Source organism: Myodes glareolus, chromosome X (assembly GCF_982192425.1).
Source record: "Myodes glareolus chromosome X, mMyoGla1.1, whole genome shotgun sequence".
Classification (NCBI taxonomy): Eukaryota; Metazoa; Chordata; class Mammalia; order Rodentia; family Cricetidae; genus Myodes; species Myodes glareolus.
The window spans coordinates 125658581-125684112 of NC_142053.1; the positions used below are offsets into that span (position 1 = coordinate 125658581).

Here is a 25532-nt window from a genome sequence, read left to right on the forward strand (position 1 = left end):
CCGCCCCAGGGAGGACCTTGCTGGTGGCTGGGAGTCTCCCGGCTGCTCAACCTCCCTTCTTCCCTCCCTTGCTCTCCCTGCTTCCCTCCCTCCTCCACCCGCCCCTCGGGCAGGGACTGTGCAAATCGAGGAGAGGGGAGGACCAACAGGCTACACAGGGTCCAGCTAAGGGGCCACGACTCCTCACTGAGACCCCATCCAAGCTAGGTGTTCCCCGCATCGTGGAACCTGGATTTGTGTGGAGCAGGGCGATTCCCGGGCAAGGAAGGTTCTTCCGGCAGGTCCACCATACCTTCGTCTCGCATCAGGACCCCCCTTGGATGCTCTGAGCCACCCTTCTCAACCCGGATCTAAAACCTGGGACACGGCTATCAGGCCAGCCTCTCTCTCCCTCCACCCCTCCCCCTCTTTCTGGCGTCCATCCCCTCCCCAACACCACCTCTGCTGCTGCCTCTGGCTGTGGACCTGCACCTCTTCTCCATCCTCACCCGGCCGGGAGAGTGGGGTTAGCCTGGATGAGAGTGTGCCCCTAACCTGGGGCCCTCCCAGGCCATGGCTCGTGTGCTCCCAGGGAGGAGTCCAGGACCCTGAGCATCTGCTAGAAGCTTGGCAGAGGCCCCGCTGGGACCGTGTCTTCTGAGGACAAAAGGCTGCGGCCAGCAGGCAGACTGGGTGGGGGGTGGGGGGGAACCGGCAGGCAGGCAGGCAGACCAGTAGCAGAGCTAGCTCAGGCCCCCTCCCAGACTGGTGGTGGCATAAAGATGGGGGTGGGAGTGTGTAGCGGGAGAAGCACCTACCAGGACCCCTTCCTGCCCACTACTTGGGCACCCCAAAGCTGTGTGCTGCCCACCTGGTGTTCCCCAACATCTCCAGCTCTACCAAGTGCACCCCTCTGGCACCTGCTTCCCCTGCTGCCAGCGATTTAGACCAGCCAGGCTGTATCCACGGCAACAGAAGCAGGAGTGTCACTGGCTGCCAGATCACTGAGGGTCCCACAATGTGGCCTGGACTGTGGTTTATCCTGCTTGAGATCGAGTGAGTTCCCTTCCTGAATTCCAAGACAGTCCTGCTAAGAGAACCCAGGTAAGTAGTCAGTATCCTTCCATGAAGGAGCTGGGGAGGAGGGTAGCTGGGACTTCTCTTCTGTCCCCCCACATATTTCAGTCTCTATCACTGTCATGCTTCCTGTCTGTTAGTCTCTGCTTTATCACTGACTATGACAATACTCAAGCCCCCGGACTGCTGATCTTCCTTAATCCCGAATGTCCCGTAAGAAAGGGAACCACCACCTGTTTCCCCACCCCCAACCCCTAACAGGGTCTGTGTCTATCCTCGTGGTCACATTTAGACACAAGACCATTCCTTGTGTGCTAGCTGTGGAAGGGGTACCTGGGTGCCCAGTGAGTCTTGTTCTCACAATGCCTGCAGCTTCCTTTCCTCCCTCCTTCACCCTTCTCCAGGTTCCTTGGCTTGCAGAATTGTGTGTGAGCTCTCTTTCTTTCTATCTCTGTCTCTCTCTGTCTCTCTCTGTCTCTCTCTCTCTGTCTCTCTCTCTCTCTCTGTGTATGTGTGTGTGTGTGTGTGTGTGTGTCTATGTAAGAGAGATAGACACAGAGACCCTAGTCAGCAAGCAGGTGGGTAGCTATGGCAAGAAAGCCGCTTCTAGTGCAGACCAGCCCTCATTCCTTCCTTTATTCTTTTCCCAGTTTCTACCCACAGGTAACATACTTTTGCTCACTCACCCTGGAAGATGTGTCCCAGCTAGTGGGAGGAAGCTGCTATAGGAATAGAGGAAGGTAAGGTGGGGGTAGGAAGCACATTCAGACCATGGGCTCTGAGAGATCTTGAACATGTCCCCATGACAATACACAGGGGACAGGAACAACATAGTGGTTCCCACACTTTGGGCCCTGGCTTCTATCACATGGCTCTCTGTTTCTGTTTCAGATACCCATAATGTGTTTGGGACCTCCAGATCAATGACACAGTAGCCAGAGGTCCCTGTATCTGGAAGTGCAGGAAAACCTGGTATATGGAGAACATGGATTCTACTAGGGACACATCTCCTAACTACTAAGCTCACAACTTTAGTGGAGGCATGTCACTTGTTGAACCTTGTTTTTCCCATTTGTCAAAGAGACTGGTAACCCTTTCTTTGTGACTGTGTGCAGGGATTAAATAAATTGATGCATGCAAATAATTAAAAGTGTGCATAGGATGGCACTGAGCATTGTCAGCAAAGCTCAGGGTCAATATTATTGCTGGTTGTTCATGATTAGTGTTGCTATTGATTAGGGAAAGGATTAACACCTTTTCTCCAGGGTCTCAGCAGAGCTCTAGAGAAGGCAGCAGGTGGAAAGATGGAGGGAAATAGAATGGCACTATGCTGTTACTTCTCGTTTGTCAGGAATGATGGGTAGTGTAGGCAGTCATTCTTATCCTACTTGAGGTTCTTCCCCTTCTGCATTTGTCCCTGTTTATGTACACACACTGACACACACACACACACCAGACTGTGAGCCAGCAGAAGCCTGGCTTACAGCCTGCAGCATTCCTGGCCCTAGTATGTGTCCCTCTGTTGAGGGAAAATTAGCAAGAGTTTGGCTTATGGTCAGTGGCTGGCAGGGACTGGAGACAAGGCTGAAGCTTCTGAGATTATAGGGCTTTGAGTAGAGCTGGGGTGTGGTCCATGCAGTAGCCAAACCTGCAGCAGAGTTTGTCCATCTAGACCCTGGGCTGGGGAGATTGGAGTTTCTGAGCTAGTTTCTAGATATGGAGATGTGGTAGAATACCAAGGGGATAGAGATCAGCAGAGGAGCCAAGAGCAGAGAGACTGAAGACAGATTTCTGCTGAGGGACAGGGAGGGCCAGGACCTTTAGATATGAGTGGACTTTCCTGAAGAAGCATTTGATGTGGAAGGGAGAGAATCTAGCCTGTTGCCCAGGGGCGTCTGGACCTGAAACTAAGAATATACATGAAAAGAAGTGTATAGTCCATGTGTACATGTCTCATCACTGCACTATAGGTGTATGTGTGTGTGTGTGTGTGTGTGAGAGAGAGAGAGAGAGAGAGGGGGGGGGGACAAAGAGAGAACAGACTGTGTGATGGCATATGGGATCATGTGGGTATCTGGATAGCTTTGTGTCTTTCCTGGAGGGTATGGTTTTGCATATCTGGTGAGCAAATGGTCATGTTTGATTTTGACCCAAATATTGGTGTGTTTCTCTGAATCTATATTAGGCCTGTTGAATGTTTGTTTGTGTGTGTGTGGTATCAATTTGTCTTTGAACACACATTATCTGATCATATGTATGAGTAAATGAATGCCTACTTGGATCTCATTGTGAATATTCCTGTTTTTCCACATGTGCCTTTTAGTGTGGGTTCATCTAAATATGTGTGAGCATAAAGACATACATGTGTCCCATGCATGTAGGAGAGGGTGTGTGTGTTTGTGTGTGTGTGTGTGTGTGTGTGCATGCTTATATGTGTTGTGGGTGTGGCTGTCATATATTTGTGTGACTAGGCCTATGTGTGAAAGTCTGTATAAATTCATTCATAGCATTTTTCCTTATGTCTATGTCTGCATGTGCATGTTTGAGTGCCCACTGTCTCTCAACAGACCTGTGTGTTCATATCTATTTAAAGAAATGTAAGTATAAATAGGCACACTGAGATAAAGGAAGAGTGGATGAATGAAAAATATTTTATGTGTGCGCACTGGACTACATTTTTAAATATGACTGTAGGGTTTTACACTACTCACAAGGTTGTGTGCATAGGTGAATGGGTACATTTGTATGATGTCTAATTTGTGTAAGTGTATATCTGATTATGGTATGCATGAGTAACCACATTTCATAATACTTGGGTGCATGTGTCTTACTATGTTTTTATTTGGATTTTTATTTTTGAGTGTGACTATATTTGAATATGCCTTGAGTGATTGTGCATATATATGCTGTTATTTGTTAATACCTAACTGTGCATACATTCACGTGAATATATCTATACATAGGCATGTGTGATCAAACACAATTAAGTGTATATCTTTGAATAGGCCTGTGTGTGTGCCTGTCTGAATACACAAATGTGGAAGTACCAGTTTGCACAGTTCCGGTTTGTATTTGTATGTTTGTATTTATCTTTGTTTGGTCTAAAGCATATGTTATAGAATGATGCATATAAATCTCTGTGCGTGCCATTCTTGGTTCACAAGCACATTTGTGTATGTATGTGTGCCTGTGCATCCATTTAGATACCTTTGCATGTATGTATGTGATAAAATTGATCAAATCTTATGCAGATCAACAGGTGTATGTGCAAGAATACATGAGTGTACTTCTATATGTGCATGTATTGAAATATGCTTTTGTATTCTATTCCAATGTACATATAAGTTGCTCTTCTTTCATTTATGTAGCTTCTCAGAAAGGGTATATGGACATAATAGTGTATATATACCTGACTGTGATAGTGTGCTTTTGTGAGTATATGTATTTCTATAGTTCATTGTATACATATAAAAATGAATTAATCTATGTACAAGTCCATAAACATAAATATGCTGTGTGTGTACATGGTCAGTTGTACATACAAGTCTATGTGTTATAATATCTGCATATGTATACATAATCTCATTTACAAGGATTTGCATATCTGGGTATGGATATGTGTGAGCACACCTATACATATATGTCTGTCTGTATGTATGCATGCATGCAAATATACTTCTGTGATTATGTTTGAGTGTATACATATACATGTTTGGGAGCCCCCCTTCTGTGCCCCCGTTTCCTTATCATCTCTTCAGATATGATACATATATTTTTACATATCTCTGTAGATATGTAAAAGTATGTCTGTGTACTTGTGTTTGTGAGTGAATGCATGTCATTCATGAGTAAATCGTGTGAATATAGTTCATTTAAAAGAATAAATGGATGTACTTGGGACTAAGTCCAATGGAAATGTGCCTGTGTGAGGGTAAATAAAGGTATTTGTGCATCTGCCTGTCTGATATGAGATTTGGCCTTGGCCTTGTGCAGACTGACCTCTACGCAAACCTTCTACCCAAATCCACCCATGCTTTCATCTTGTTCACACCACATGGATGCACTTACTTTCTGCACAGCATTCTGCACATGCTCGCTAATGAGCACTGGGGGCGATGCTTAAACTTTGAAACAAAAAATCTCCCTTCCTATCCCACCACTGTCAAAGGCATAGGGCAGAATGGCATCATAATAGTGCCTAGGGTTAGTTGGAGCTTTGGTTGGAGTGTGTGTGTGTGTGTGTGTGTGTGTGTGTGTGTGTGTGTGTGTGTGAAAAGAGAGACAAACAGACAGATAATGTGAGAAAGTATGAATGTGCAGCATCTGGACATTTCACAGACAGAACCAAATTATGCCACCAGGCAGAAATCTAGATGTTAAAAAATATGTTTAGGTGAAAGTATATCTTAGGAAAGTAGTAGGTATTGAGGGGCATGAGTGTGTAGAGTAAGGGATTATATGTGTTTCTGGCTAGAGTGTGCATGTGAGATAATTGTGTATATTAGGGAGGGTAGGATTTTTTGAAACACAAAGATACACACACACATCCCACCCAAATATTTTCAACTGTCACACAAACAATCTGTGTATACCTCTACACAAACCTACTATCCAAATCCACCCATGCTTCCCTCTCCTCCACACCATATGGATGTACCCAGCCCACACTCTGTACAGTACTTCCCACACAGATGTGCCTTAAACACTTTCTTCATACACTCAATCCAGTTTTAATCAGTAGACTCAGTGCGCATGTGTATTGGGATGGCACATGTTTATGAGATGTGGATGTATCCTGATGGTATATGAGAAAAAGTGTATGGATACATTCAGGCTGTTTGTGAGACACTATGTGGGTGCATTTGGAAAAGGATTTGAATGTAGATGTGTTTGAATAGTGAGCAGGTCAAAGCGTGAATATACTTAGGTGGCAAAGTGTGTGTGAGAGAGACAGAGAGAGGAAACAGATAATGTGAGAAAGCATGAATGTACATCTGGACAAAATTTGTGTTTGAATGTGAGTTTTCTAAATTAGGTTGGCATCTGGGTGGTATATGAATGTATGTATCTCTGTGTGCATATACTTGGCTTGAGAAATTGTGAATGTATCTAGGTGGGGGTGTATCTAAGTGCAGTGTCTTTTGGAGGGTACATATGTCACCTTGGGTATATTCTGATTGTGTGCATTTGAAAGAGATTGTAGGTAAAGGTTGTAAGACAGGTATGAGGACTCCAAGTTGGGGTGGGGTTAAGTTTAGTATATCTAAACACTGTATGTTTGTAAGAATGTGGGCATACTGAGTTAGAGATTGTTTAAGTGTGAAATTAATTGGATAGAATGATTGTAAGGGTAAGCATATTTGAGGTTATATATAAGAATGGATGTATGTAAATTGAATGTGTGTGAAAGTGTGGGTGTATTGGTGTTGGGTATATGTGTGACAGTGGGTGTATCTGAGTGGTGTGTGTAAGAAGGAAAATGAATGTATATATATCTGGGTTTGGGGCTTGTGAGAATGTGGGTATATCTGACTAGGATATGTGCAGTTCTCTGGATGAATGGGGAAAAGAGAATTTAAGTGGTGTGTGTTAGAGAGAGAAAGAAAATATTTATTTGTGTGAAATGAGTGAATCTAGCATGTGTGAAGGTATATCTGGATAGTGTGTGTTTGCATGTATTTCAGTTGGAAAAATAACTAACATAGATTTGTGTGGCTGTTTTATAGGGGCTGTATCTAGATGTTTTGTATATCCAATAGTGTAGTTATTTATGAGCAAAGTTTGTAATTGTGATCACACATGAGTATCTTTTCTAGGGTGTATATATCTCCGGTAAAATGTAATGTGAACTTGTCTATAACTCGGTATAAATGACCATTTGTACCTAAATGTATTAGTAAATGGGAACTAACTTGTGTGTGCAAGTGCTATATGGTTTTATTATATATATATGTATATATATATGTATGTATATATATATTATAATATATTGCAAAATTTATGTTTTGGGTCAATATATTTCTTTGTTTTCTTATTTTTTAATAATTTACTTAATTTTATTTTATGTACATTGGGTGTGAGGGTATCAAATCCCCTGGAATTGGAGTTACATGAGCTGCCATGTGGGTGTTGGGAATTGAACCTGGGTCCTCTGGAAGAGCAGCCAGTGTTCTTAACTACTGAGCCATCTCTCCATCCCCTGAGGTGAATATATTTCTAATTGTGAATTGGGTCTGCAAGGTCTCTAGAGACAGCCTTTCGGTTAGTGTTTATTAGATGTGTAGTTGGAGGTAAATCACATAACCTCAACAAAGCCCCAGTCTCCAGTCTATAAAATGGAAGAAATAAAACTCCCTATCATGTAATGTTAGGATAGGCAAAGTTAATACACTAGGAGTGCTTGTAACAGTGCCTAGCACATAATGAGCCCTCTCGTGAGGAACTGCTTATTAAAAGTAACAACAGTATATTACCTGTCTGTATCACCTGCATATATACCTATTATAATTATCCCTGTCCTGGTGGCTAACGGTGTGCATTCATCTACAAGTGCAAAGGAGATTTTCATATGTATATTTGCCTCATTAGATGTGCCCACATGTATGTCCAAGAAAATGAGCCTGACCTCTTTTTATGTAAGAGTATGTTTATACATGAAAATTAGTTTATAATTATAAAGTATGTCAGTGTTCATATAGAAACACAAATGGGTAAGGAAAAATGTACACAAGGCCAAGTGGAAGGGCATTCAGCCCTTTGTATATATTTGCTAGTATACACTTCTCTGGGTGTATGAGTGCACACATCCCATATGTGTGATAGTGCAGTATCTGTGAGAATGCAGGTATATCAACATGTGTGAACATGAGTCTGTGTACACACGTGCCAGTGTATTTTTTATCTAATTAGGGAAATAGGTTTATAGTTACCAGTACATTCATGCGTTGGGGGGGAGAGAGGTCTCTGTTCCGTCTGTAAAATTCAGAAGGCTGCTGTACGTGATGAGTGCAGTGGAAGCATTTATGTGGTATGGGTTTGTGTCTATATGGCCATCTATTAGAATGTGTGCATCTGTGTTGTTCAATGAGGGTGGAATGTGTATGCGTGAATGGATGTGTGGGCATCTGAAGGTTTGTGTTTGTATGTTTCTAAGCCTCATTGGTTATGTGGGTTAGGGATGCATGAGTTTGAAATGTTTCATCTGCTTGATTGCCTCTCTGTGCAGCTGTGAAGACTGAGTAATATGCCTGCAAGTATGTCCATGCCATCTATATGGAAGTGACTGTGTGCCAGGGCATGTTTGTGAGTGTGGCTTTTTATAAAATAGTAGGTTTAGGCTCAGTGGGAAAAGGTGCCTGCCACCAAGGCAGACAACCTGAATTCAGTACCTGGGACCCACGTGGTAGACAGAGAGAACTAACTCCATAAGTTGTTCTCATACTCCTGTTTGTGTGCATGAAGCACAGAGGAACGCACATAAATGTAATAGCTTCAATGTCTTGTGTAAGAGCTAGTGGTGTGAGGCAGAGAAAGTCTGGATCTATAGGACATGGGCAAAACTTGACCCCTGTCTAATGTCAGTTTTTATGCCTGCACTTGCAGGACTGTGTCTGAAAGTATAAGTTCATGAAATTAGGTTTGTGTATATGTGCATCTCCAAGTTCCCTTTGATATACCTTTTTTGGCTTTTTTTGAGACAGGATTTCTCTGTGTAACAACTTTGACTGTTCCGAAACCCGCTTTGTAGATCAGGCTGGCCTTGAACTCACAAAGATCTGCCTGCTTCTGCCTCTCAAGTGCTGGGATTAAAGGTGTGTGCCACCACATCTGTCTTCCGAGTGCCCTTTGAATGGTGAGTGTGTCTCTGCTTATGCCTATGCTGTCTGTGCATTGTATATCCTTGAGTGATTTGCTGCTGAGTGGGTACTGGATCACATCTCTATTTTCTTTGAGAGAGAGAGAAAGAGAGACTAATTGTATTTATCAGTCGATTTAACTCTGAGTATGAGATCAAACTTGAATGTCCTGTGCCCATATGCATATATTTATCAGTGTGTGTTAGTGTTTACATGTAGTGTGATTAGATGTGAGTGTTTTAGGGCATACACACAACTCAACATCCAGAGTAAGTAAAATCTGTATGGCACACTAGAGTAAACTATGTAGAAGTATAGGAGCTTGAGGAAAAGCAATTTCTTACTTTTTCTTCATATTACACAATTATAAGGAAAAACTGCTAAGTTTAGGGGATTTATTAAATATTGAATGTATGCAGCTTTCAAATAAAATCTTTTTGCAGATTATTTCATGGCACACAGGAATGCATAACATCTTTCCTCCCTCCCTCCCTTCTTTTCTTTCTCTCTTTCTTTTTCTGCAATAGGATCTTACTGGCCTAGAGCTCACTATGTAGCCCAGGCTTGCTTTAAACTTGCAGCTTCCTCGCAGAGCATGGTGGCCCACAGCTTTCATCCAGCACTTGGGATGCAGAGGCAGGTAGGTCTCCGTACGTTTGAGTTCTACATCGTAAGTTTCAGGACAGCCAGAGCCACATCGCGAGACTCTGTCTCAAAAAACAAACAAACAAAAAATTGTTTCTTCCTCCCAAATGTTGTGTTTACAGGCATGCAATGTGCCCAGCTCACAGTATTGAAAAAAAAAAACTTTGAGACAGTATCTCACTACTTAGCCTTGGCCAGCCTAGAATTAACTATGTAGACCAGGCTGGCTTCAAAAATCATAGAGATCCACTTGTCTCAGTTTCCTGAGTGCTGGGATCAAAGGCGTTATACTCAACTGAGAGTATAACTTTTTTATTCACTGATGGGAGTCCACAGTGGTCAGCATCTGTGGCCACTCTTTTTGAGCCTTTGGTCACTACTACCATGGCTTGTTTTATTGTTGTTTCATTCATTTTTTGCTCATTTTTAATCTGGACTTGGTAAATCTGTTGGTGCTACATCAGGCAATTGTATGTCCTTGTGAAAGCTCCAAACAACAACAACTTGAATGTCTGGACCACAGCTATGTGAATCTGTAGAGTTCAGCTATCCAGAGCCTCCTTGAAGCCAGACACAGCAGTGTGCATATTGAATCCCAGTGTACCTCCACGAGGTAGGAAGTGGAGAAGTTACAAAAGTTTTGGGGCTAGCTAGCATGGCACAGACAGCAACAAACAATAAAGGCCCTGTCTCAAACAAAGTGGAAAAAAAAGAAGCAAGGATTGACCCATGAGATTGTCCTCTAACTGCCACACACATGTACCCACACACACACCATGCACACACATATATGCATAAAATTCTTGTAACAAGTGTTCATGAATTGTGAATCTAACGTAATTTTCAGTATTTCAAAATTATGAAGAAACTTTTCTTCTAAGTCCACATAAACTTGGCTCTATACATATTCTGTCATTCAGACTGCAACACCAAGTAGACATAACTCCAAGAGCCATACTTAATCACCATTTTCCTTATTTGGAATTTTACTTTGACCCTGTAAGCCATGTCAGTGCTGTCTACCTTGATATGCAGTATTTTGAGTGTTTGCAGTGCAGTGCAGCGCCGGGTATGTAGCTTAGCTGGCATGGTGCTCACTTATCCTGCATAAAGTCCAGCAGCCTATAAACCAGGTGTAGTAGTACACACCTGTAATTCCAGTACTGGTGAAGAAGGGATCGGAGGTTCAGAAGTTCAAGATTATCCTTAGTTACACAGAGCTCAAGACCAAGCTGGGCTACACAATACCCTGTTACACAAAAGAAAAAAAACAGATAGCTATTGTTTTCGATGTAATTCTAGTCTCATGTGTTCAAAGAGGAACATGCTGAAGCCTGTAAATATCAAATCCGCAAAGTAAGAAACACACACAAAGAAGTAACTGGGTGCTTCTTTTAACTCCTACTACCTTTTAAAAATTAACATTTGACAAGGGTGGTGCACACATGCCACTAAGCACTATGGAAGTCACAGGACAACGTGCAGGAGTACATTCTCTCCACCATGTGGGTCCCAGGACTCAAACTCGGGTCTTCAGGCTTGAGAACGAGTGCCTTTGCCTTCTGAACTATCTTACCACCCCTCATATTTTTTACAAAATTTCTACACACTTAGATTTAAAATAGAAAAACATGTATGATTTCAATTCTTCACACAAAACTAAAAGATACATGGAAATAGTCTTGGACTTAGTTAAACTCATCACTTAGTTCATCATAGCCTGTGGAAATCAGACTTACCAAGTTTTACAAGTGAATCTGGTATCATCGCAACAGTAGCGTCCAGTCTGGTCTACATATGGAGCTCCAGGCCAGTCAAGGCTACATAATGGGACCCTGTCTCTTAAAACAAAATAACAGTAGTGCCGATCCATAGACCTATACAATTTCCATGATATTTCAAACTATTCATGGATAAATTTGCATATATTAGCCTTAGTTTATTTTTGTACTAATGGCATTTCTCTTCAGGGTCTCTGACTACTACTATCGTCTAAACATAAACAGACACATCCAGAAATCAATATATAGTTAAACTCCTTTCAACTCAACAGTTTTTTAGGTTAGTGCCATCTCTGACCTGTCACCAGTGTGTCTCCTAACAGCAATAATTAAAACTGTCCCTTGGCCTATTTCCTTTAGCTCATCCATCCCAAACACATAGTGGACAATTTCCCTGCAGAATGCTAGCACGTAAGACTTTGCTTGGCTCTTCTTGTTAACCTTGCAGTGCTCTCACTAGCTGATTGAGCTCTGTATAAGAATAGTCTGATCATCTCATAAAAGATCTTGGTTTCTTTTCTTTTTGTTGTTATCGTTGTTTTTGCTTCTTTTCTTGTTTTGGAGACAGGGTTTCTCTGTGTAACAACAGCTCTGGCTATCCTGGGACAGGCTAACTTCAAACTCAAATCTTTGCCTGCCTTTGTCTCCCGATTGTTGAGATTAAAGGCATGCACCGCCATGTCCAGCTTTGGTTTCTTAATTTGCACTTCCAAGTACTTTAAAATTTTTTTATTTAACATTTTTTACGTGTATAAGTGTTTTGCCTGCATGTGTGTATAAGTACTTTGTGTATACCTGGTCCCTCAAAGGTAATAGAGTGTCAGATCTTCTGGAACTGGAGTTATAAGTGGTTGTGAACCACAGTGTAGATGCTGAGTACCAAACCCAGGTAAAGCAACAAATGGTCTTAATCTCTGAGCCATCTCTCCAGCACTATGCTTTCTTTTTTTAAAACTCACAGAGTCTACTTAATATTACCAATATGAACCATCTCTCCAGCCCCAAGTGCTTTTTAAAAAATCTGAATCTGGAGCTGGAGAGATGACTCGGTGGTTAAGAGCATTGGCTGCTCTTCCAGAGGACCCAGGTTCAATTCCCAGTATCCACAAAGCAGCTCAGACCTGTCTGTAGCGCCAGTTCCAGGGCTTCTGACCCCATCATATACATGCAGGCAAAACACCAATGATTATAAAATTAAAAATAAATTTAATTTTTTTAAATCTGAATCTGGCTGGGCAGTGGTGGCACATACCTGTAATCCCAGTACTCAGGAGACAGAGGCAGGTGAATCTCTGAGTTGGAGGTCAGCTTGGTCTACAGAGTGAGTTGCAGGATAGCTGAAACTAATTTTAAAAAAAAATGAACCGGGCAGTGGTGGCACACGCCTTTAATCCCAGCACTCGGGAGGCAGAGGTAGGCGGATCTCTTGTGAGTTCGAGACCAGCCTGGTCTACAAGAGCTAGTTCCAAGACAGGCTTCAAAGCTATAGAGAAACCCTATCTTGAAAAATAAAAAAAAAATGAATCTTAACTCACGTGGGGGCACATGCTTGTAATCCTAGTATTCAGGAGTCAGGAGGATTATTAGGAGTTTAAGGTCACCTGCACCTGGGGCTGTGTAGTGACTATGGTGATTACCAACCCATCCATGGATACCCAGATCTTGTTTTAAAAAAAATCCAAATCAACCTCTCTCTCTACTCATCCCTCTTTACCTCCCCTTTCTCTCTCCTCCCCGCTTCTCCTTCCCTCCTTTCCTATCTCCCTCACCAACCCTCCAGGCCTCGTACATGTTAAGCCAGCACTCTACCTACCATTAAGCTGCATACCCAGCCCTTATATCTTTTTATTGAAGGGGACAGCGGATCTCTGTGGCTTCTGAAACTGAATTTTCACTACATTTTTAGAAAGGAATAGTGAGGCAAAAATCATAAATCCTAGGCTGATCTTTGATGCGTCAATTCAATTAAACTATTATCTTAGTTTGCTTTCTATTGCTGTGAGAAGGACCATGACCAAAAGCAACTTGGAGAGGAGAGGGTTTGTTTCAGTTTAGATCTTACAGTTCATGACGAAGGGAAGCTGAAACAGGGACATGCAGGCAAGAACTGAAGCAGAGCCATGGAGGGGTGCTGCTTACTGGCTTGCTCCTCCTAGTTCGCTCAGTCTGCTTGCTTATACAACCCCAAACTACCAGCCCAGGGAGGACACTGCCCATGTCAATCATTATTCAAGAAAATGTCCCAACAGACTTGCCTTCCGGCTAATCTTTGGAGGCATTTTCTCTGTTGAGGTTCCCTCTTCCTAAATAACCCTAGCTGTGTCAAGCTGACAAAGAAACTAACCAACACAACCATCATCCAGCTTCATTGATTCATCAACAAATAGTTTTACCTAAAACTATGAGGCCATAAACATAAAATACCATCAAGAATAAGATTTGCCTAATTCCTAATAGGAGATACCAATAGTGAGTAAGTCGATAAATAGACTAAGAAATAATAAAAATGTTGTGTTATGATGTTTACAGAGGAACCCTCATCTTTTCAAAACAGATTATTCTATGTCTATGGGTGACATAGAATAATAATTATGGTTTACAAAACTGAGAGCTAAGAGAAGTGGATAGGGTAATGAGCAGAGGAAGCCTGGCTTCTGAGTTCATAATTGGTATATCTGAACATTGAATCCACCAAGGTTCATTGCGATGTTCCTGCTTGCAGCTTTAGGTTTAAGGTAACTATAATCAAGAGTTCTTTTTATAAAGAAATAACAATCAAGGGAATTAACTAAATGGTTATATTCTCTTTAAGAATACCAAAGAAATACATAATCAAAAATCTGAAGTACTCCACAATCTGAAAAAAAAAATTACTGCTAGCATGACATCACAAGGAATGTTTCCCATCTTGTGACAGGTCACAGGCAAAATGTAGATGCACTAAAATATTGCATAAAATTACCTTCATGCTGTGTGTAAGGTATATACAAAACACAAATGAGTTGCATGTTTAGATTTAGATCTCATCCCTAAGATCATCATCTGTATCTATGCAAATAATCCAGGATCTGAAAAAGTCCGGCATCTGATACTCACAAGCATTTTTAGATAAGAGATAAGCAAACTGTAGTTCATAACAACACTCATACAGCACTCCTCCCCATCCTCTTCCCTTTCCTCCCTCCCTTTTCCCTCCTGTGAGCCTATGGATGCTAAGCAAGTGCACTACCACTGAGCCACACCCCAGGCCCCAACTTTCTCTTTTTGTAAGTGAGGAAAAGTAAGAACAAGAGTAAATTAAAAGAAAACAAACACCATACATGTAGATATAGGCCAAACCAAAACCCTCATGATAAATAAGTGGGAGGTAACCATCAAACTCTCGGGAATGTTTTGATAAGAAGCATCTAAAACACAGTGTACTTCTTGCCACAGCCTCCTGCACCTGTTCTTACTCAAGTTTCCTGGTGTGGCAAGCACCTACGAGCCAGGCAACTCTACTCAGGTTTCCACATATACCTGCAGGAGTTAGCTGATTTGTGCACACGAGTAGATTTATATGATGCCTGTTGTCGGCTATGTTTATCAGGTAATGTATGTGAGAGCAAATTGATATGCTTACACACATTTGCCCATGTGCAAGTGTCTTTTTACACTCCAGTGTCTGCACATGCAAGAGCGTTTTTGTCTCTGTATTTGATTGCACTTGCACATTGCTGAAATGTGTGTGTGTGTGTGTGTGTGTGTGTGTGTGTGTGTGTGTGAGAGAGAGAGAGAGAGAGAGAGAGAGAGAGAGAGAGAGAGAGAGAGAGACACTCTCTATTCTTTTGGGAGCATGTTAGAGCTGTTACACTTTTATTTATCAGTGAGAGCTTATCAGTTAATGAAGAGGGGCATATATGTGCCAGGATGCACTGTATTGTTGAGTGTACCTATTCTATGTGAAGGGAGATAGTTGGTTTCATTGCGGTAGAGTATACTCATATAAGCAAGCAACTTTTTGCTTGCCTGCAAATACACTTGTAGGTATCTCACGGGGATTATATCTGTATATACATACCTGGGGAGCACATTTCAAGTGTTTGTGAGTTTGATGATGTGAGTGATATTTAATCTGAATATTAGTTTTGTTGCAGTGATTGTATATGTGATGATATAGATATGCTGTTGTGAGATTTTTAATATGTGGGAGTATTTGAACAGTCAGATATATCAGCTCAGTGAGTATACGGGAGTCTAGGTGTAAAGTGTAGGTGTAGGTTTGCTTTGTGTATTTACTCATCGATTGTTAGAGTGTGTGTGTGAGTGTGTGTGTGTGTGTGTATGTGTGTATTAGGAGCACCTAAGGGGAGGCAGGATTGTGATATGTGTGAGACAGTGTGTAAGTGTGTCTGCATTGATGACCAATTCTCAGCCCTCACATAAAATTTGTCCTTTACTATCTGAAAATGGAGTTTTTAGAGAATATAATATTTCTGAACATGTCATTTCAAAAGAAGTCCATACTGTACGTACACAATATACATATTTTATTAACTATAATACAAATAAGAAATGATTTATGATAATTTTATTTGGATATAGAAGTGCTTAGGTGTGGCACACTTCAGGAGATTAGAGAAAATAATTGGAGACTTGTAAGTGCTTACAATAAGTAAATGTAGTGTAGAAGACAAATCAGGTTCACAGAGTACAGGAAAATGACAGGCAGAGGCTTCATATTGAGATTTTACAAACTAGTGAAGTGCACCAAAAAGCAAAATACAGTCTCCTCTTGATCACATGACAGCCATATTCCTGGATAATTCAGGATATGCTAAAACTGGAAGAAAGAAAATCTCATTTATCTTAATAAAAGAGATTCTAGGCTCAGCTAATTATAAGCTCAAAAATCCTAGGAGTTGCAGGACATGTGTTATTAATGTCAGACTACTCCACATATCACTAAGTAATGATCTCTCTCTCTCTGTCTCTCTCTCTCTGTCTCTCTCTCTCTGTCTCTCTCTCCACCCTTAAATATTAAGATATCTTGCATTAATATTAGGGCAAAAATTAGGGCATCTTTGCACTAACATGAAGCCACCTACACCCCTTCCCACCCAGCCCCTCCCCCGTTCCTGTAGATTTCCAAAATGTCCCCTAGATGGCAGTAATGCCTTTGAAAAGGACAAAGCCCTGTACTGAGACCGGGTACCAGAACTACCTCCATGTGTGTGTGCACGCCGCGGTATGCACGCGCGTGTGGCCGTGTGTGTGTGTGTGTGTGTGTGTGTGTGTGTGTGTGTGTGTGTGTTTCAAACGCCTGTGGGTCTGTGCACAAGGGTGTCCAGGCACAGGCATATATGCTCTGTGCACATACGCTTATCTTTTGCCTCCATTGGGCCTAGTTATGGCTGCTAGACTGTGCTTAGGAGTGCCTGACCTCATTTATGCAATCTCTTCAAGCTTTCTCAGCAACGCCCGGGCTTTGCTTGTTACTGTATTGGAGTGTTTGTTTGTTTGTTTGTTTGTTTTAAGGGAGTTGGCTTTAGTTTTAACATTTGCTTTCACTGAGCCCCTGAGCTACACTTCAGTACATCAATCTTAGTATTCCTTCCCTCCCTACGCATGCGTGCTTTGTTTCTGTGGCTACCTGTTTCCCACGGCCCTCTTGTCTCTCCCTAGTCTTCTAGATCAGCCAGGGTTCCTTAGATTTTTTTTTTCACATATGACCCCCTTTCACATAAGAAATTTTTTATGCACCCCCGGTATATAGTTAAATAAAATAAGTATATAAATCAAACATTTACTATTAATTAACAAATTTATCTGAAACAATTCTCGAGCATGAATGCAACTTTACTGTTCATTAAAGACAAAGGTAAATTTGCATACTGAGATAGATGTGCTTTTTTACACACACAAAAAAAATAAATCTTTTCTGAATGTTTGATATTGCAACATATAAGCATCTTCAATGTTTTTAAGAGCTGACTGATATTTTGATTTTACAACTGTCAATACTGAGTTGGGTTGTATGGTGGCATGTGCAGTGCAGAGTGTGCGTGTCATTGCTCAGAACCATGGCTTCAGTAATGTTATGTGTATGACGCAACCTGAACAACTGCTGCCAGAAACATATGCGAGTTGTCATATCATGACTTTGAATTAATTTTGGGTCATTACATACCCAGAAATTTTGTAAACTTCCTCGAAACCCTCACATTCAGCTATGCAGGCCCGTGGGGAGTTACAACCCATAGTTTAAGGAGCTGTGTTCTAGATGTGTTTCCCCCCCCTTTGGCTATCCTTAACCGCCTTTTCTGTCTCCTCCTTGATCATTCACTGTTTCTCTGTGTTAGCTATATGTCTCTTTTAAAAATAATTGACTTCATGTGCATTCATGTTTTGTCTGTGTGTGGGTATCAGATCCTGTGAAACTGGCGTTGCAGGTAGTTGTGAGCTGCCATGGGGGTGCTAGGAATTGAATGGGGTTCCTCTGGAAGAGCAGCCAGTGCTCTTAACCACTGAGCCCTCTCTCCAGCCCCTCTAAATGTCTCTTTTAAGTCACTCTTTCTCCCCTCTCTTTCTCCATTTCTATCTCTTCTCCTGTCCTTTTTTCTAGGCTTCTGTCTTTCCTTCTGTGTCACCATTTGGCTGTCACAAACACGTCTCTCTTTCTCTGTCATCCCCTGTGTATCTGACTACCTCTTACACTTTGTCTATCTCTATGCCTTTACCCTTTGCTTCCCCTTAAGGCAATGGTGTGTGTGTGTGTGTGTGTGTGTGTGTGTGTGTGTGTGTGTGTGCACCTTTAAACATACACGGTGGAGGGCTGTCTGCGTTCTGGGAAAGGTAGAAGACATCAGACCTTGAGGAACTGAGGGAGACTAGACGATCTGCATTTCTTTCCAACCCCTGCCCTAGCTCCTTCTCATTTCAGTAGGCCATTGGCTATGAGACTTCTTAGTGCTGTCAAAAAAATGACTGCTTTTAGGTGACAGAACAGACTGTTCTGAGCTAGAAAACAACACAAACGGGTCAACTTCACTAGGAAGGAGTTGATAATACTGAACCTCTCCTGCTTCCGCTTCATATGACCCAGCCCCGAGGCCTTCCCTCTGGGAAATGCTGACATTTTGTCATGACCCCACATGACAGTGCACACACAGGCACTCTCCAACTCCCCAGGCTGTGCTTTCAGCAAATCCGGTGTGAAAACTTCCACAGAGCCTTTGGCATCTTTTCCCCAGGAACCTACTGTGTGCACACTACTAATCTTTTAGAGGAGAGGGAGCCTACCCTGCCCTTATAGGTCTTCTGTTCTGATGGGATGAGACAGGTCATAATCTAAATTTCAAGAGTAAATGATAGAGATAGAAGAGAGAGAGTCCAATGAAAACAGAAAGGGGCTTGGGGATGCTATGACCACTTACCTGGATTACTACTGAAGTCTCACTAATCACCCTACTCCTCTTTTTTAATTTTATTATGTATGTATACAGTGACGGTGTTCTGCCTGCATGTATGCCTGCACAGCAGAAGAGGGCACCAGATCTTATTACAGGTAGTTGTGAGCCACTATGTGGTTGCTGGGAATTGAACCCAAGACCTCTGGAAGAGCAGTCAGTGCTCTTAACCTCTGAGCCCTCTCTCCAGTCCAATCACCCTACTCTTTCCCACCTTTATGGAACATGCCCTGTTCTCACAGCAACAAGTAGAATCACATTCACCCCTGAACACGAATCACATCTGAACTCTGCTCAAAACCCTCCCAATCAATTCTGAATCAAAGGCCTCACTATGGCCTCTATGATATGTCCTAGCTGATGCTCTCAGTTCACCTCCCAGTGCTTGCCCTGTGCTCAGTGTCCCACTCGCCATGGCTCCCCTGCTTCTTCTCAGTGTGCCACAAGTAGCTCCATTTCAGAGCCTTTGTTCTGACTGTTCTTTCTGCTTAGAGTTCTCCACTCCAAAACAGTCACAAGGCTTACATTCTCTCCTGTTTGCTTAGATGACCCCTCAATGAAGCCCTCCTCATCCCGCTCATCAAAAACTGCAATACCCCCCTCACCTCTGACACTTTAAATCCTCCTCCCCACTTCATGATTATATTTTAGATTATTGTCATCATCTGCTATACTAACTTCACCTGTCTCTTCTTATTACCTAATTTGTCAATAAACAACAAAGAAAGAAAAAAGAAAAGGATAACTAGGAATCTTTATCCTTTTCTTTTTTCTTTCTTTGTTGTTTATTTGTTTTCTGAGACAGGGTTTCTCTGTGTAGCCCTGGCTGCCCTGGAACTAGCTCTGTAGACCAGGCTGACCTCGAACTCACAGAGATCTACCTTCCTCTGCCTCCCAAGTACTAGAGTAGGAATCTTATCTTTCTGATTCACAACTGCATCCTCAGTGCCTAAAACAGTGAATGACCCAAGGTAAAGAAATATTTTTTTCATTGAGCCAACACAAAAAGCATACTTACATTTATATAGTCATATACAATCCTACATTTACACAAAACAAAAGCCAGAGGCTTTCTCATAATCCACAACCCTACATTTGGTCTTCTGTGACTTCACCTCCCACCATTGTGTCTCTGAAATACACCATTTAATATCAGTCTTCTCACTTCTCATGCTCCTAGACATGCTACGCACATTCCTGACCACAAATAAAGATATTTTGCTGGGTATCGTGGCATAGAGCTGTAATCCTAGCACATGGGAGTCTGAGGCAGGATGATCCCAAGTTCAAGGCCTGCCTGGGCTGGGGAAAATGTTCATAGCCAGCCTAGTCAATGTCACAAGACCCTATTACAAAATTAAAAGTTTAAATAGTAACTTTTTTAAAAGGTGTAGGGATATAGCTCATTGGCAGACCTCTTGCCTACCAGGCCTGAGGCTGTAAATTCAATCCCCACCCAGTACAGAGAGAAGAAAAGCCAGAGAAGAAGAAACAAAGTACAAGGTGGGGGGAGGGGAGCAAAAGGTGGAAAGAAATCTAATGAGTGACTGTCTGTCAATAGTTTAATAAAACAAAACATGAAATACAACAGAAATGAATAAGTATATTACAATTAGGATTAGTACTGTGTAAAACTTTTAGTTGAGGTGTGTGTATGTGTGTGTGTGTACCTATGTGTACTGGTTTGTGGGTAGCAGTAAAAAAAAATCAATGCTTGAATACAGCTTTATGGCTTGTAAAAGGAAAGGAGAGTTGGACAACATCCGCAGCCCTGCAGACCCACCAGTAGAGAAAGAGGTGCCTGAGGACATTAGGAGACAAAGCACTTATGCCCAGCAGGGAGGGGTAGGAGCAGGAATATCTGGGGAGTTGGCGGGAAGGGCTCATAGACACACTAACCTGCCCTTTCTGTTTCTTTCTCACCTGTTTCTCCAACCCCCCCTCCATGTTCCATTCCTTCCATTTCTGTGTTGTTTTCTATCCATTTATACCCTTGCCTCCATTTTTCAATCTCATTATTTACCTCTCTTGTCTCCGCATTTTTCTGTCTTCTACCTCCATCTCTCTGTCTCTATCTCCCTCCATTGTCCCCATTTGCAGGTGTAGCTCAGCAAGACAACTGATGGAGTCCCCCAGGGCCCATCAAACACTGGACTGGCCGACCCCCTAGGGTTGGGGTAGCCCTTGCCCCTCAGTATGGCCAACACCACCGGAGAGCCTGAGGAGGTGAGCGGCGCACTGTCCCTGCCATCAGCATCGGCTTACGTGAAGCTGGTGTTGCTGGGACTGATCATGTGTGTAAGCCTGGCAGGCAATGCCATCTTGTCCCTGCTGGTGCTCAAGGAGCGTGCCTTGCACAAGGCTCCTTACTACTTTCTGCTGGACCTGTGCCTAGCTGATGGCATACGCTCTGCCATCTGCTTCCCCTTTGTACTGGCTTCTGTGCGCCATGGCTCCTCATGGACCTTCAGTGCACTCAGTTGTAAGATTGTGGCCTTCATGGCTGTGCTCTTTTGCTTCCATGCGGCCTTCATGCTGTTCTGCATCAGCGTCACCCGCTACATGGCCATCGCCCACCACCGCTTCTATGCCAAGCGCATGACACTCTGGACATGCGCAGCTGTCATCTGCATGGCCTGGACCTTGTCTGTGGCCATGGCTTTCCCACCTGTCTTTGATGTGGGCACCTACAAGTTTATCCGAGAGGAAGACCAGTGCATCTTTGAGCATCGCTACTTCAAAGCAAATGACACACTGGGCTTTATGCTTATGTTGGCTGTGCTCATGGCAGCCACACATGCTGTCTATGGCAAGCTGCTACTCTTCGAGTATCGTCACCGCAAGATGAAGCCAGTGCAGATGGTGCCAGCCATCAGCCAAAACTGGACATTCCATGGCCCTGGGGCTACCGGCCAGGCTGCTGCCAACTGGATCGCTGGCTTTGGCCGTGGGCCCATGCCACCAACTCTGCTGGGTATCCGGCAGAATGGGCACGCAGCTAGCCGGCGGCTACTGGGCATGGACGAGGTCAAGGGTGAAAAGCAGTTGGGCCGAATGTTCTACGCGATTACACTGCTCTTCCTGCTCCTCTGGTCGCCATACATTGTGGCCTGCTACTGGCGAGTGTTTGTGAAAGCCTGCGCTGTGCCCCACCGCTACCTGGCCACTGCTGTTTGGATGAGCTTCGCCCAGGCTGCCGTCAACCCTATCGTCTGCTTCCTGCTTAACAAGGACCTCAAGAAGTGCCTGAGGACTCATGCCCCTTGCTGGGGCACAGGAGGTGCCCCAGCTCCCAGGGAACCCTACTGTGTCATGTGAAGCAAGCCAGTAGGTGATAGGCAGGGGGAAAGTCGTGATCACCATACTGGGGCCAACAGCAGGGGAAGAGTGAGACCCACACACAGAAGCCTTCTTTTTTGAGCTTCAGCCCAGGCTCTCAAACCATCCATAACTGAGGCATTTTGCAAACACCTCCCTAGGGGTGGAAACTGGGTGAGGAATTGGGAAAGAGGCATTTCTAGTTTTGTGGAGTTTGTCCTGCAGCCTCCTCCACTTCTACAATCTCTTTCCCATGTCCTTCTTGCCTCCTTATCCCTCTCCCTTCTCCTCTTTCTAAAGTGACGATTCAGTAAAAGAAAACAAACTGAAAATGCAGGGTTTTTAATAACAACAGCTGAGGAAACAGGTTTTCTTGATTAAAAGTCACCCCCCTTTTGGCATTGTCAAGAAATGGAAATTTTCTCCTGTAAAATAGATGTCCAGAGATCTTATTGTCCCCCAGGTTCCCATTCACCCTCCCCTTCTAAGTCCCTTAGCAAGAACTTGGATGTTTAGGAAATACTGACTTAAGGCTTCACACAAGAGGGACCAAATGGGGTGCTGCCCTCCTGGGGAGCAAGGACGTTTAAATTGCTATGTTGTGTGCAATGTTGTTTTTGGCTTAACCTTGATCCCAAGCCTGGTCTCCTTATCCCTCCCTATCGTGTCCAGACTTTGCTGGTGTTTCTTGAGGCTCTGTTTGAGAAGCCAAGAGCATACAAAGAAGGGCCTCCATGATGTGCCCAGGCTAGATGAAGAGCCGAATGGTAGATGAGCTCCTCAACCAAAATATACCAAACTTAGCTACATTCTCTCAAGCTTTCTCTTGGCTCCCCACCCTTTCTTCCTAGGACTATCTGCTTGTCCCCATCAGGGATGGTGTGGACACATGCTGGTGGGGAAGTCATCCATGGAAGTAGAGGGAGATAGTTGAACTCCCCAGAGTGGCTGGACTCCAGAGCCTGGGGTCAGAGCTAAATTCAACCCCACAATTGTTTCTTGGGCTCGCACTATTCTTCTGAAAACAAAAAATTCTTTGGGAGCCTTGGTAACCAATAGTGATACAAACTTCAAGGCACCCGGGAATTGAGTCCAATCCTGCCTGACCTCTTTTTGTCCCTTCCAGGTCTCCCAGACCTTGAGCCCCTTCCTTAGCGGCCCTTCCAGGCCACAAACATCCTTCCCTGCAGTTTTTACTCCCTCCACCCTTCCCTATACCCAAAGTGGAACAAACTATACTCAGTTCCACAGGTGGAAGGTCCCAAGCCTCTTTTCCACAGACAGAGACCACCCTGGGCTTATTGACTTCAAGGCCAGTTCCGTAGACTGGTGAGCCAAGTTGGAACTCTTTGCCTACGTTTGGGGCTGTGATCTCTGTGATCTCTCCATCCCCTTTATTTCCTTATCCTAAACTCCAATTCTACCCCAAAGATAGCCCGTGAACTAAGGAAGCTTTGACCCAAAAGCAATGAAGGAGGTGCTCCAGACAGAAAAGATATTGATGACCCTGGCTGTGGAGAGGCCCTGGAAAAGCAGGCCAGAGTAGCTGAGAGGCTGGAAATGTGTTGTGGGTGGGGCTGTACTCTCAGTGCTGATGATAGGAATGCCTTTCTGAGGGCAGGGGTGGAAAGAGCAAGGTGAGAGGGCACATAGGGTAGATTCAGGAGGGTTTTCCTCCATTTCCTTTTTCTAACTGCCTGGCTTCATCATTGGATTTTGTAAATGGAAAAACTGAAATGAACAATGTTATATTGGATGTTTTTTCTCTCTCCCCTCTCTCTCTCTCTCTCTCTCTCTCTCTCTCTCTCTCTCCCTCTCTCTCTCTCCCTCTCTCTCTTTCTTTCGTGTGTGTATGTGTCTGTGTCTGTGTGTCCTATCTGTGTATGATCACGTGTGGGGAGGTATGATTAAGTGAGACAGTGTGTGTCTGTGTGACTTTGTGTGGATAGGAAACCCTGAGGAAAACTTGCCTGCTACACATATATAAGCAAATACCTATATGTGAGGAAATAGGGTACACACACGTGTACACACATACACACAGAGAGACACAGGAAGAGAGGAGACACAGGAAGGAGAGGAGACAAAACTTAGTATGTGCCTGCAGCAGGAAATAGAGTGCTTAGGAGATGAACCTGAAAAGTTTTATGTATGTATGTGTCAAGAGGGTCAACTCCCATCTCATAAGATTGTCTTCCCTTGGCCCAGCTTCTGAGCACCAGGTGAGGAGAGAATAGTTTAGAACCTCATCTCTTCCAAATGTCTGGAGATTCAGCCCCCACCCCAAAATTCAAATAAGGTATTTCAGAAATTGGACCACCATGGAAATAGGAACTGGGAATGGGGGTGTTAAACATGGAGGTAATGAGGTTAAGAAATGGTCCCCTGCAATGTAATGATTTTTAGAGGAACCGCTCCATCTGAACTGGGAGTTCTTCTTAAGGTTCCACTGTATACAGTTGGGACTTTGTTCAGCTTTGACTAAATTCAGAAGGAAGGATGACATGGAGAAAAAGCCCAAGTCTGGGGGTCTACCCAGCTGGCCTACTCCCTAGGCGCTCAATTAATTTACTATTTATTTACTTATTCCTTCAGGTGCACAGAATTGAGCTGACCATATTCCTCAATTCTTGGCGCACTATATCATCATTGGTCCATGCAAGGTCCTTTTATTATTTTGTTTGTCCCCGTCATCACCCATCCCCGATCCCATCTTTCCCCACCCCACACAGGCACCACTCTTCTGTACTTAATGTGTGTCCTTCCAAATCACCGTTCATGCGTTTATTTACTTATGTGTATCTGTGGAAAATATATGGTATCGATGTTTTAATTTACATAAACAGTATTGTACTATAAATCTTGTTCTGTTTCTTTTTTTTCACTCAGCATTCTGTTTTGGAGAGATCCGGCCATGTTGCTATACATAGATCAAATTCATTCTAGTAGTCCATCTAAAACATATATCACATTTTATCCATTCTCCTGGTAATGGATTCCTAGGTTCCTTCCCTCTGCTACCACAGCAAGGCTGCAATGGGCAATTATCTCCTCTCCTCAGGAATGCCTAACTTAAAGGAAACAACTTCAGAGAGGGGCAGTGATTTGGCTAGAGTCACAGTGGTCGATAGAACCAAAGCCAAAACTCCACCATCATACCTCATCAAAGACCAGCTATCTCTGGTCATAAATAAAATAAAATCTTAGGGTATGATTAATAGCCTCGTTCACTTAGGAAAGGTTGGGAGGAGCAATTCTGCGTAAACAAAGAGAGTTTTAAAGTTCTAGAAAAATCTAGCAGATTAGTTGAATCGCAATCAATTTTTATGACGCAGAGGAAGTTACTTTTTTGCGTCTGTGATTATTTCTGGAGCCATTTTGCAGAGATGGAAAAAGCCATGTCAAAACCTGACCACCAAACCAAAGAC

General features: G+C 43.2%; 2 protein-coding genes across 7 annotated transcripts in view; one reads left to right on the plus strand and one right to left on the minus strand.

The window, feature by feature from the left end:
• The window catches only part of LOC125405249 (protein FAM156A/FAM156B-like), a 45968-nt gene extending 45895 nt beyond the window's left edge, over window positions 1-73 (minus strand). Inside the window, exon 1 of the mRNA XM_087903197.1 lies at window positions 17-73. The gene's annotated coding sequence lies outside the window, so the exon portion shown is untranslated. The remainder of the gene's footprint in view (window positions 1-16) is intronic.
• Window positions 19-24964, plus strand: Gpr173 (G protein-coupled receptor 173). 6 transcript variants are annotated; one of them, XM_085684485.2, is made up of 6 exons: window positions 19-1083; window positions 1707-1796; window positions 1948-2096; window positions 9440-9552; window positions 14774-14927; window positions 20887-24964. In XM_085684485.2, the coding sequence occupies exon 6, from the start codon at window positions 20983-20985 to the stop codon at window positions 22102-22104; it is 1122 nt and encodes a 373-aa protein (XP_085540611.1). In that variant the 5' UTR covers window positions 19-1083; window positions 1707-1796; window positions 1948-2096; window positions 9440-9552; window positions 14774-14927; window positions 20887-20982; the 3' UTR covers window positions 22105-24964. The 6 variants fall into 6 exon arrangements, with proteins under 6 accessions (XP_085540611.1, XP_085540610.1, XP_085540613.1 ...); XM_085684484.2 differs by lacking the exon at window positions 14774-14927; XM_085684487.2 differs by lacking the exons at window positions 1707-1796; window positions 14774-14927.
• Window positions 24965-25532: the final 568 nt, after the last annotated feature.

Bases quoted from the DNA above. Each gene is read 5' to 3' on its own strand.
- Gpr173 (XM_085684485.2), top strand. From the start codon at position 20,983: ATGGCCAACACCACCGGAGAGCCTGAGGAGGTGAGCGGCGCACTGTCC.